Below are 12,996 nucleotides of genomic sequence, written 5' to 3'. Positions count from 1 at the left end.
AGGAAGAGGAGGACCTGGAGGAACAGGAGGACCTGGAGGAAGAGGAGGAACTGGAGGACCTGGAGGACCTGGAGGAACAGAAGGAACTGGAGGACCTGGAGGAACAGAAGGACCTGGAGGACCTGGAGGACCTGGAGGAACAGAAGGAACTGGAGGACCTGGAGGAACAGAAGGACCTGGAGGACCTGGAGGAACAGAAGGAACTGGAGGACCTGGAGGACCTGGAGGAACAGAAGGAACTGGAGGAACAGAAGGACCTGGAGGACCTGGAGGACCTGGAGGAACTGGAGGACCTGGAGGACCTGGAGGAACAGAAGGACCTGGAGGAACTGGAGGACCTGGAGGAACAGAAGGACCTGGGGGACCTGGAGGACCTGGAGGAACAGAAGGAACTGGAGGACCTGGAGGAACAGAAGGAACTGGAGGACCTGGAGGACCTGGAGGAACAGAAGGAACTGGAGGACCTGGAGGACCTGGAGGAACAGAAGGACCTGGAGGACCTGGAGGAACAGAAGGAACTGGAGGAACAGAAGGAACTGGAGGACCTGGAGGAACAGAAGGACCTGGAGGACCTGGAGGACCTGGAGGAACAGAAGGAACTGGAGGACCTGGAGGACCTGGAGGAACAGAAGGACCTGGAGGACCTGGAGGAACAGAAGGAACTGGAGGACCTGGAGGACCTGGAGGAACAGAAGGAACTGGAGGAACAGAAGGACCTGGAGGACCTGGAGGAACTGGAGGACCTGGAGGACCTGGAGGAACAGAAGGACCTGGAGGAACTGGAGGACCTGGAGGAACAGAAGGACCTGGGGGACCTGGAGGAACAGAAGGACCTGGAGGAACTGGAGGACCTGGAGGAACAGAAGGACCTGGGGGACCTGGAGGAACAGAAGGAACTGGAGGAACTGGGGGACCTGGAGGAACAGAAGGACCTGGAGGACCTGGAGGAACAGAAGGACCTGGAGGACCTGGAGGATTCTGTCCCTGACGGCGTTCAGCTGAGCTGCTGTCCCCCTCCTCCTCCTTGACGGTTCCAGTGGGTTCCACTGCAGGCCTGCAGGTTCAGCCTGTACGTTTCCCCACTGAGTGAATACAAACGATGCTACATGGACATTTAGCATCCAGCTAATGGGAATGTTCCCATTAGCTGGATGCTACATGGACATTTAGCATCCAGCTAATGGGAATGTTCCCATGAAGCGTTGTGGAACTCCCGGACTCGGCTCAAGCGGGGATCTGACCGGAGGGTGTGTTTCAGCCTCCCGACCGGAAGAGGGCGACGGTGGCATATGTGTCAGGGAGGAGAAAGACTGACGCTGAGGCCGGCATAGACATAAGAAAGAGTAGACGCCACAGAGGCTACCGCGGAGCAGGAAATACGGCGGCCATCTTGGCCCGGTCGTCCAGTACGTAATAAACACATCCCGCAGCAGCAGAGAATCAAGATACCGGAACCGTGTGAAGTGTTTCTGGACAAATCCACGGACTGTAGGAAGCAGGACTCGGGGGATTACTTTTCACAGGTAAGATGGAACGTTATTACTGTTTGAATTTTGTGAATATAAACTTATTGTACAGTATTTATGTCCGCTAGTGAACTGGTCGCAGCGGTCATGGGCTGTTTACAGATAGTTCATCTGCTATTAGTCCAACTGAGACTTTGTAAATCACATGTTCCACAATACAGACTGAGATTACAACTGACTCAAGAATGCTATTGTAGAAATTAACCAAATATTGTAGGTATAACATGGACCAACCCATTTTACCAGGTGACACAGGCTGGATTGTTCACATGTAATTGTTTCACTCTATAGAAGTAAGATTCTTCTCATGTCTCCTCCTCCACTCTGAGAAACACTGACAACATGTGACTGTAGTTTACTCACACTTTCAGCAGCTTTGGTTTACTATCAACATTTATGCATTCAAATAAGAGTTTTGTTGAACAAAGGTTGTAAGAAACTAGAAGGAAGAAAGAAGGAAATAATAAGCTTAATCTTTTTAAAAAGTTTTTGTTTTAACTCTCAAATCTCCCGTTTTCATTTTTTCAAGGTTTCTCAAAGATGACGATTTGAGGAAGAAGACGGAGGAGGCTTTGAGGAGGAAGGATTCACTGAGTGAGTTCTTTGTGGTTTGCAGGGAGCATTTTAAACTGGATGACTTCGTCCTCCATCTTCATCTTCACCTTCATCTTCACCTCCAAAGAACAGGTGTATCATCAATAGGATATTAGCATTTGTGAATGGAAATATTCTATTGCCAACCACAGGGCAGGTGAAATATTTATCTCTATATACTGTGTGTGTGTGTGTGTGTGTGTGTGTGTGTGTGTGTGTGTGTGTGTGTGTGTGTGTGTGTGTGTGTGTGTGTGTGTGTTGTGTTTTATAAATGACCTATCATAGATCACAAATCAGAACATTGTATTATTATTTATTCCACTGTGAACATCAAAATACACCAAACCATGTGTCCAGTATCAGAAGTACATGTATGAAGTTTGCAGGAAGCGAAACGAGGAGAAGATCAGTTCAGTATTCAGCGAGTTCTGATTGGTTAAACACTCCACTGCTCCTGTCAAGCAGACGAGACTGAGCGGAGCGGCGACCGGACCAAGATGGCTGCGCCACGGCTCGCCAGCGCCAATGGGGAGTAGCGGTCGATGCGGCGTCTACTCTTAATTATGTCTATGGAGGCCGGCATCCGCACAAGAAGAAGTCGCAGGAAGTAAAAAAAAAGAAAAAAAAGTTGAGTTTGGAAGAAAACCGAGAAAAAGTTCCCTCCATCAACACGGCGTGCGGCCCTCGGGGAGGCGAGCAGCGGCGGTCCGAGTGTTTCCTCACGGCTCGGGCTCAGGTGAGACTCCGTACCTGGAACACACACGCGCGCGCGCGTGCGCACACGCACACACAGAGTTTGCGGTCAGTGGGAGTGGGACATGTGCGGTTGCGAGTTGAATCGTTGCCGCTGCCCGTCGTACTTCGTGTGAGAGAGGAGTACCAGGGGCTTGTTTTGGTAAACTGGATAAAACCTCCCAGGTTAAACCTCCCAGATTAAACCTCCCAGATTAAACCTCCCAGATTAAACCTCCCAGGTTAAACCTCCCAGGTTGAACCTCTCAGATTAAACCTCCCAGGTTAAACCTCTCATATGAACCAGCAGTGACTGTTCTCACAGGTTGCTCTCTGGCTCGTGGACAAAGAAAAATACAATCAACTCTGTGTGTGTGTGTGTGTGTGTGTGTGTGTGTGTGTGTGTGTGTGTGTGTGTGTGTGTGTGTGTGAGGCTGCAGGATGGAGGCGTCCACCCGGCTGGCCCTGCTGCAGCACCTCGCCCTGAGCTGTGGCTGGAGCTCGGTGGACCAGAGTCTGCAGCAGCTCTGGAGTCTGCTGCTCCTCTGCCTGGCCTGTCGCCTGCTGTTCAGACTGGGTGAGCTGCACTCTGCACTGCCTCGGAGCCGCTGAGCAACATGGATCCTGAGTGAAGCAGTGACATGTGGGGCTGGAGGAGCTTCATGGTGTCAGTCCAGAGGGAAACCATGAGCAGAGCTGCAGCTCAGACCTCCCCTGCACACTTGAGTTCTTGTGATTGCACTCATGACAGTGAAGTGTGTGACCCTTCCTCTGCTCTCACACTGCTGGGTGGACTGAGAGAGCTGGACCCGGGGCTTCGTCACAAACCTGGACACGAGAGCCTAAATGTTCAATTGATGAAAAACTGATTGGTCACGGTTCAGCCTGATGGTCAACACTGTGGTAGTGGTTGACGTGGTAGTGGTTCATGTGGTAGTGGTTGACGTGGTAGTGGTTGACGTGGTAGTGGTTCATGTGGTAGTGGTTCATGTGGTAGTGGTTGACGTGGTAGTGGTTCACGTGGTAGTGGTTCACGTGGTAGTGGTTGACGTGGTAGTGGTGGACGTGGTAGTGATTCATGTGGTAGTGGTTGACGTGGTAGTGGTTCACGTGGTAGTGGTTGACGTGGTAGTGGTTCACATGGTAGTGGTTGACGTGGTAGTGGTTGACGTGGTAGTGGTTGACGTGGTAGTGGTTGACGTGGTAGTGGTTCATGTGGTAGTGGTTGACGTGGCAGTGGTTGACGTGGTAGTGGTTGACGTGGTAGTGGTTGACGTGGTAGTGGTTGACGTGGTAGTGGTTGACGTGGTAGTGGTTGACGTGGTAGTGGTTCATGTGGTAGTGGATGACGTGGCAGTGGTTGACGTGGTAGTGGTTGACGTGGTAGTGGTTGACGTGGTAGTGGTTGACGTGGTAGTGGTTGACGTGGTAGTGGTTGACGTGGTAGTGGTTGACGTGGTAGTGGTTGACGTGGTAGTGGTTCATGTGGTAGTGGTTGACGTGGTAGTGGTTGACGTGGTAGTGGTTGACGTGGTAGTGGTTCATGTGGTAGTGGTTGACGTGGTAGTGGTTGACGTGGTAGTGGTTGACGTGGTAGTGGTTCATGTGGTAGTGGATGACGTGGCAGTGGTTGACGTGGTAGTGGTTGACATGGTAGTGGTTCATGTGGTAGTGGTTGACGTGGTAGTGGTTGACGTGGTAGTGGTTCATGTGGTAGTGGTTCATGTGGTAGTGGTTGACGTGGTAGTGGTTCACGTGGTAGTGGTTGACGTGGTAGTGGTTGACGTGGTAGTGGTGGACGTGGTAGTGATTCATGTGGTAGTGGTTGACGTGGTAGTGGTTCACGTGGTAGTGGTTGACGTGGTAGTGGTTCACATGGTAGTGGTTGACGTGGTAGTGGTTGACGTGGTAGTGGTTGACGTGGTAGTGGTTGACGTGGTAGTGGTTCATGTGGTAGTGGTTGACGTGGCAGTGGTTGACGTGGTAGTGGTTGACGTGGTAGTGGTTGACGTGGTAGTGGTTGACGTGGTAGTGGTTGACGTGGTAGTGGTTGACGTGGTAGTGGTTCATGTGGTAGTGGATGACGTGGCAGTGGTTGACGTGGTAGTGGTTGACGTGGTAGTGGTTGACGTGGTAGTGGTTGACGTGGTAGTGGTTGACGTGGTAGTGGTTGACGTGGTAGTGGTTGACGTGGTAGTGGTTGACGTGGTAGTGGTTCATGTGGTAGTGGTTGACGTGGTAGTGGTTGACGTGGTAGTGGTTGACGTGGTAGTGGTTCATGTGGTAGTGGTTGACGTGGTAGTGGTTGACGTGGTAGTGGTTGACGTGGTAGTGGTTCATGTGGTAGTGGATGACGTGGCAGTGGTTGACGTGGTAGTGGTTGACGTGGTAGTGGTTCATGTGGTAGTGGTTGACGTGGTAGTGGTTGACGTGGTAGTGGTTGACGTGGTAGTGGTTGACGTGGTAGTGGTTCATGTGGTAGTGGATGACGTGGCAGTGGTTGACGTGGTAGTGGTTGACGTGGTAGTGGTTCATGTGGTAGTGGATGACGTGGCAGTGGTTGACGTGGTAGTGGTTGACGTGGTAGTGGTTCATGTGGTAGTGGTTGACGTGGTAGTGGTTGACGTGGTAGTGGTTCATGTGGTAGTGGTTCACGTGGTAGTGGTTCACGTGGTAGTGGTTCACGTGGTAGTGGTGGACGTGGTAGTGGTTGACGTGGTAGTGGTTCATGTGGTAGTGGTTGACGTGGTAGTGGTTGACGTGGTAGTGGTTGACGTGGTAGTGGTTGACGTGGTAGTGGTTGACGTGGTAGTGGTTCATGTGGTAGTGGTTGACGTGGTAGTGGTTGACGTGGTAGTGGTTCATGTGGTAGTGGTTCATGTGGTAGTGGTTCATGTGGTAGTGGTTGACGTGGTAGTGGTTCACGTGGTAGTGGTTCACGTGGTAGTGGTTGACGTGGTAGTGGTTGACGTGGTAGTGGTTGACGTGGTAGTGGTTGACATGGTAGTGGTTCATGTGGTAGTGGTTGACGTGGTAGTGGTTGACGTGGTAGTGGTTCATGTGGTAGTGGTTCATGTGGTAGTGGTTGACGTGGTAGTGGTTCACGTGGTAGTGGTTCACGTGGTAGTGGTTGACGTGGTAGTGGTGGACGTAGTAGTGATTCATGTGGTAGTGGTTGACGTGGTAGTGGTTGACGTGGTAGTGGTTGACGTGGTAGTGGTTCACATGGTAGTGGTTGACGTGGTAGTGGTTGACGTGGTAGTGGTTGACGTGGTAGTGGTTGACGTGGTAGTGGTTGACGTGGTAGTGGTTGACGTGGTAGTGGTTCATGTGGTAGTGGTTCACATGGTAGTGGTTGACGTGGTAGTGGTTGACGTGGTAGTGGTTGACGTGGTAGTGGTTGACGTGGCAGTGGTTCACGTGGTAGTGGTTGACGTGGCAGTGGTTGACGTGGTAGTGGTTGACGTGGTAGTGGTTGACGTGGTAGTGGTTCATGTGGTAGTGGTTGACGTGGTAGTGGTTGACGTGGTAGTGGTTCATGTGGTAGTGGATGACGTGGCAGTGGTTGACGTGGTAGTGGTTGACGTGGTAGTGGTTGACGTGGTAGAGGTTGACGTGGTAGTGGTTGACGTGGTAGTGGTTGACGTGGTAGTGGTTGACGTGGTAGTGGTTGACGTGGTAGTGGTTCATGTGGTAGTGGTTGACGTGGTAGTGGTTGACGTGGTAGTGGTTGACGTGGTAGTGGTTGACGTGGTAGTGGTTGACGTGGTAGTGGTTCATGTGGTAGTGGATGACGTGGCAGTGGTTGACGTGGTAGTGGTTGACGTGGTAGTGGTTCATGTGGTAGTGGTTGACGTGGTAGTGGTTGACGTGGTAGTGGTTGACGTGGTAGTGGTTCATGTGGTAGTGGATGACGTGGCAGTGGTTGACGTGGCAGTGGTTGACGTGGTAGTGGTTCATGTGGTAGTGGATGACGTGGCAGTGGTTGACGTGGTAGTGGTTGACGTGGTAGTGGTTCATGTGGTAGTGGTTGACGTGGTAGTGGTTGACGTGGTAGTGGTTCATGTGGTAGTGGTTCACGTGGTAGTGGTTCACGTGGTAGTGGTGGACGTGGTAGTGGTGGACGTGGTAGTGGTGGACATGGTAGTGATTCATGTGGTAGTGGTTGACGTGGTAGTGGTTGACGTGGTAGTGGTTGACGTGGTAGTGGTTCACGTGGTAGTGGTTCACGTGGTAGTGGTTGACGTGGTAGTGGTTCATGTGGTAGTGGTTGACGTGGTAGTGGTTGACGTGGTAGTGGTTGACGTGGTAGTGGTTGACGTGGTAGTGGTTGACGTGGTAGTGGTTGACGTGGTAGTGGTTGACGTGGTAGTGGTTGACGTGGTAGTGGTTCATGTGGTAGTGGTTGACGTGGTAGTGGTTCACGTGGTAGTGGTTGACGTGGTAGTGGTTCACGTGGTAGTGGTTGACGTGGTAGTGGTTGACGTGGTAGTGGTTGACGTGGTAGTGGTTGACGTGGTAGTGGTTCATGTGGTAGTGGTTGACGTGGCAGTGGTTGACGTGGTAGTGGTTGACGTGGTAGTGGTTGACGTGGTAGTGGTTCATGTGGTAGTGGTTGACGTGGTAGTGGTTGACGTGGTAGTGGTTGACGTGGTAGTGGTTCATGTGGTAGTGGTTGACGTGGCAGTGGTTGACGTGGTAGTGGTTGACGTGGTAGTGGTTGACGTGGTAGTGGTTCATGTGGTAGTGGTTGACGTGGTAGTGGTTGACGTGGTAGTGGTTCATGTGGTAGTGGATGACGTGGCAGTGGTTGACGTGGTAGTGGTTGACGTGGTAGTGGTTGACGTGGTAGTGGTTGACGTGGTAGTGGTTGACGTGGTAGTGGTTGACGTGGTAGTGGTTGACGTGGTAGTGGTTGACGTGGTAGTGGTTGACGTGGTAGTGGTTCATGTGGTAGTGGTTGACGTGGTAGTGGTTGACGTGGTAGTGGTTGACGTGGTAGTGGTTCATGTGGTAGTGGATGACGTGGCAGTGGTTGACGTGGTAGTGGTTGACGTGGTAGTGGTTCATGTGGTAGTGGTTGACGTGGTAGTGGTTGACGTGGTAGTGGTTGACGTGGTAGTGGTTGACGTGGTAGTGGTTCATGTGGTAGTGGATGACGTGGCAGTGGTTGACGTGGTAGTGGTTGACGTGGTAGTGGTTGACGTGGTAGTGGTTCATGTGGCAGTGGTTGACGTGGTAGTGGTTGACGTGGTAGTGGTTCATGTGGTAGTGGTTGACGTGGTAGTGGTTGACGTGGTAGTGGTTCATGTGGTAGTGGTTCATGTGGTAGTGGTTCACGTGGTAGTGGTTCACGTGGTAGTGGTGGACGTGGTAGTGGTGGACGTGGTAGTGGTGGACGTGGTAGTGATTCATGTGGTAGTGGTTGACGTGGTAGTGGTTCAAGTGGTAGTGGTTCACGTGGTAGTGGTTCACGTGGTAGTGGTTCACGTGGTAGTGGTTGACGTGGTCGTGGTTGACGTGGTAGTGGTTGACGTGGTAGTGGTTGACGTGGTAGTGGTTGACGTGGTAGTGGTTGACGTGGTAGTGGTTCATGTGGTAGTGGATGACGTGGCAGTGGTTGACGTGGCAGTGGTTGACGTGGTAGTGGTTGACGTGGTAGTGGTTGACGTGGTAGTGGTTGACGTGGTAGTGGTTCATGTGGTAGTGGTTGACGTGGTAGTGGTTGACGTGGTAGTGGTTCATGTGGTAGTGGATGACGTGGCAGTGGTTGACGTGGCAGTGGTTGACGTGGTAGTGGTTGACGTGGTAGTGGTTGACGTGGTAGTGGTTGACGTGGTAGTGGTTCATGTGGTAGTGGTTGACGTGGTAGTGGTTGACGTGGTAGTGGTTCATGTGGTAGTGGTTGACGTGGTAGTGGTTGACGTGGTAGTGGTTGACGTGGTAGTGGTTGACGTGGTAGTGGTTCATGTGGTAGTGGTTGACGTGGTAGTGGTTGACGTGGTAGTGGTTGACGTGGTAGTGGTTCATGTGGTAGTGGATGACGTGGCAGTGGTTGACGTGGTAGTGGTTGACGTGGTAGTGGTTCATGTGGTAGTGGTTGACGTGGTAGTGGTTGACGTGGTAGTGGTTCATGTGGTAGTGGTTCACGTGGTAGTGGTTCACGTGGTAGTGGTTCACGTGGTAGTGGTGGACGTGGTAGTGGTTGACGTGGTAGTGGTTCATGTGGTAGTGGTTGACGTGGTAGTGGTTGACGTGGTAGTGGTTGACGTGGTAGTGGTTGACGTGGTAGTGGTTGACGTGGTAGTGGTTCATGTGGTAGTGGTTGACGTGGTAGTGGTTGACGTGGTAGTGGTTCATGTGGTAGTGGTTCATGTGGTAGTGGTTCATGTGGTAGTGGTTGACGTGGTAGTGGTTCACGTGGTAGTGGTTCACGTGGTAGTGGTTGACGTGGTAGTGGTTGACGTGGTAGTGGTTGACGTGGTAGTGGTTGACATGGTAGTGGTTCATGTGGTAGTGGTTGACGTGGTAGTGGTTGACGTGGTAGTGGTTCATGTGGTAGTGGTTCATGTGGTAGTGGTTGACGTGGTAGTGGTTCACGTGGTAGTGGTTCACGTGGTAGTGGTTGACGTGGTAGTGGTGGACGTAGTAGTGATTCATGTGGTAGTGGTTGACGTGGTAGTGGTTGACGTGGTAGTGGTTGACGTGGTAGTGGTTCACATGGTAGTGGTTGACGTGGTAGTGGTTGACGTGGTAGTGGTTGACGTGGTAGTGGTTGACGTGGTAGTGGTTGACGTGGTAGTGGTTGACGTGGTAGTGGTTCATGTGGTAGTGGTTCACATGGTAGTGGTTGACGTGGTAGTGGTTGACGTGGTAGTGGTTGACGTGGTAGTGGTTGACGTGGCAGTGGTTCACGTGGTAGTGGTTGACGTGGCAGTGGTTGACGTGGTAGTGGTTGACGTGGTAGTGGTTGACGTGGTAGTGGTTCATGTGGTAGTGGTTGACGTGGTAGTGGTTGACGTGGTAGTGGTTCATGTGGTAGTGGATGACGTGGCAGTGGTTGACGTGGTAGTGGTTGACGTGGTAGTGGTTGACGTGGTAGAGGTTGACGTGGTAGTGGTTGACGTGGTAGTGGTTGACGTGGTAGTGGTTGACGTGGTAGTGGTTGACGTGGTAGTGGTTCATGTGGTAGTGGTTGACGTGGTAGTGGTTGACGTGGTAGTGGTTGACGTGGTAGTGGTTGACGTGGTAGTGGTTGACGTGGTAGTGGTTCATGTGGTAGTGGATGACGTGGCAGTGGTTGACGTGGTAGTGGTTGACGTGGTAGTGGTTCATGTGGTAGTGGTTGACGTGGTAGTGGTTGACGTGGTAGTGGTTGACGTGGTAGTGGTTCATGTGGTAGTGGATGACGTGGCAGTGGTTGACGTGGCAGTGGTTGACGTGGTAGTGGTTCATGTGGTAGTGGATGACGTGGCAGTGGTTGACGTGGTAGTGGTTGACGTGGTAGTGGTTCATGTGGTAGTGGTTGACGTGGTAGTGGTTGACGTGGTAGTGGTTCATGTGGTAGTGGTTCACGTGGTAGTGGTTCACGTGGTAGTGGTGGACGTGGTAGTGGTGGACGTGGTAGTGGTGGACATGGTAGTGATTCATGTGGTAGTGGTTGACGTGGTAGTGGTTGACGTGGTAGTGGTTGACGTGGTAGTGGTTCACGTGGTAGTGGTTCACGTGGTAGTGGTTGACGTGGTAGTGGTTCATGTGGTAGTGGTTGACGTGGTAGTGGTTGACGTGGTAGTGGTTGACGTGGTAGTGGTTGACGTGGTAGTGGTTGACGTGGTAGTGGTTGACGTGGTAGTGGTTGACGTGGTAGTGGTTGACGTGGTAGTGGTTCATGTGGTAGTGGTTGACGTGGTAGTGGTTCACGTGGTAGTGGTTGACGTGGTAGTGGTTCACGTGGTAGTGGTTGACGTGGTAGTGGTTGACGTGGTAGTGGTTGACGTGGTAGTGGTTGACGTGGTAGTGGTTCATGTGGTAGTGGTTGACGTGGCAGTGGTTGACGTGGTAGTGGTTGACGTGGTAGTGGTTGACGTGGTAGTGGTTCATGTGGTAGTGGTTGACGTGGTAGTGGTTGACGTGGTAGTGGTTGACGTGGTAGTGGTTCATGTGGTAGTGGTTGACGTGGCAGTGGTTGACGTGGTAGTGGTTGACGTGGTAGTGGTTGACGTGGTAGTGGTTCATGTGGTAGTGGTTGACGTGGTAGTGGTTGACGTGGTAGTGGTTCATGTGGTAGTGGATGACGTGGCAGTGGTTGACGTGGTAGTGGTTGACGTGGTAGTGGTTGACGTGGTAGTGGTTGACGTGGTAGTGGTTGACGTGGTAGTGGTTGACGTGGTAGTGGTTGACGTGGTAGTGGTTGACGTGGTAGTGGTTGACGTGGTAGTGGTTCATGTGGTAGTGGTTGACGTGGTAGTGGTTGACGTGGTAGTGGTTGACGTGGTAGTGGTTCATGTGGTAGTGGATGACGTGGCAGTGGTTGACGTGGTAGTGGTTGACGTGGTAGTGGTTCATGTGGTAGTGGTTGACGTGGTAGTGGTTGACGTGGTAGTGGTTGACGTGGTAGTGGTTGACGTGGTAGTGGTTCATGTGGTAGTGGATGACGTGGCAGTGGTTGACGTGGTAGTGGTTGACGTGGTAGTGGTTGACGTGGCAGTGGTTCATGTGGCAGTGGTTGACGTGGTAGTGGTTGACGTGGTAGTGGTTCATGTGGTAGTGGTTGACGTGGTAGTGGTTGACGTGGTAGTGGTTCATGTGGTAGTGGTTCATGTGGTAGTGGTTCACGTGGTAGTGGTTCACGTGGTAGTGGTGGACGTGGTAGTGGTGGACGTGGTAGTGGTGGACGTGGTAGTGATTCATGTGGTAGTGGTTGACGTGGTAGTGGTTCAAGTGGTAGTGGTTCACGTGGTAGTGGTTCACGTGGTAGTGGTTCACGTGGTAGTGGTTGACGTGGTCGTGGTTGACGTGGTAGTGGTTGACGTGGTAGTGGTTGACGTGGTAGTGGTTGACGTGGTAGTGGTTGACGTGGTAGTGGTTCATGTGGTAGTGGATGACGTGGCAGTGGTTGACGTGGCAGTGGTTGACGTGGTAGTGGTTGACGTGGTAGTGGTTGACGTGGTAGTGGTTGACGTGGTAGTGGTTCATGTGGTAGTGGTTGACGTGGTAGTGGTTGACGTGGTAGTGGTTCATGTGGTAGTGGATGACGTGGCAGTGGTTGACGTGGCAGTGGTTGACGTGGTAGTGGTTGACGTGGTAGTGGTTGACGTGGTAGTGGTTGACGTGGTAGTGGTTCATGTGGTAGTGGTTGACGTGGTAGTGGTTGACGTGGTAGTGGTTCATGTGGTAGTGGTTGACGTGGTAGTGGTTGACGTGGTAGTGGTTGACGTGGTAGTGGTTGACGTGGTAGTGGTTCATGTGGTAGTGGTTGACGTGGTAGTGGTTGACGTGGTAGTGGTTGACGTGGTAGTGGTTCATGTGGTAGTGGTTGACGTGGTAGTGGTTGACGTGGTAGTGGTTCATGTGGTAGTGGATGACGTGGCAGTGGTTGACGTGGTAGTGGTTGACGTGGTAGTGGTTCACGTGGTAGTGGTTGACGTGGTAGTGGTTGACGTGGTAGTGGTTCATGTGGTAGTGGTTGACGTGGTAGTGGTTGACGTGGTAGTGGTTGACGTGGTAGTGGTTGACGTGGTAGTGGTTGACGTGGTAGTGGTTCATGTGGTAGTGGTTCATGTGGTAGTGGTTCATGTGGTAGTGGTTGACGTGGTAGTGGTTCACGTGGTAGTGGTTCACGTGGTAGTGGTGGACGTGGTAGTGGTGGACGTGGTAGTGATTCATGTGGTAGTGGTTGACGTGGTAGTGGTTCACGTGGTAGTGGTTGACGTGGTAGTGGTTGACGTGGTAGTGGTTCACGTGGTAGTGGTTCACGTGGTAGTGGTTGACGTGGTAGTGGTTGACGTGGTAGTGGTTCATGTGGTAGTGGTTGACGTGGTAGTGGTTGACGTGGTAGTGGTTGACGTGGTAGTGGTTCATGTGGTAGTGGATGACGTGGCAGTGGATGACGTGGCAGTGGTTGACGTGGTAGTGGTTGACGTGG

At 52.2% G+C, this 12,996-nt stretch overlaps 1 protein-coding gene across 2 annotated transcripts in view; it reads left to right on the top strand.

Annotated features, from left to right (window-relative positions):
* Nucleotides 1-2,732: 2,732 nt before the first annotated feature.
* Nucleotides 2,733-12,996, top strand: part of LOC308130677 (protein-serine O-palmitoleoyltransferase porcupine-like) — a 32,293-nt gene continuing 22,029 nt past the window's right edge. Inside the window, exons 1-2 of one of the 2 annotated variants that reach the window (XM_080497102.1) lie at nt 2,733-2,856; nt 3,293-3,429. In XM_080497102.1, coding sequence (XP_080353228.1) covers nt 3,294-3,429 — 136 coding nt within the window. In that variant the 5' untranslated portion in view covers nt 2,733-2,856; nt 3,293. Of the gene's footprint in view, nt 2,857-3,285; nt 3,430-12,996 lie in introns of both variants that reach the window. The other variant, XM_080497103.1, reaches the window with a different exon arrangement.

Source organism: Blennius ocellaris, assembly GCF_963422515.1.
Source record: "Blennius ocellaris genome assembly, chromosome: 5".
NCBI lineage: Eukaryota > Metazoa > Chordata > Actinopteri > Blenniiformes > Blenniidae > Blennius > Blennius ocellaris.
Note: the sequence above shows the minus strand (reverse complement) of the source record. Positions and strands in the feature narration are given on the sequence as shown.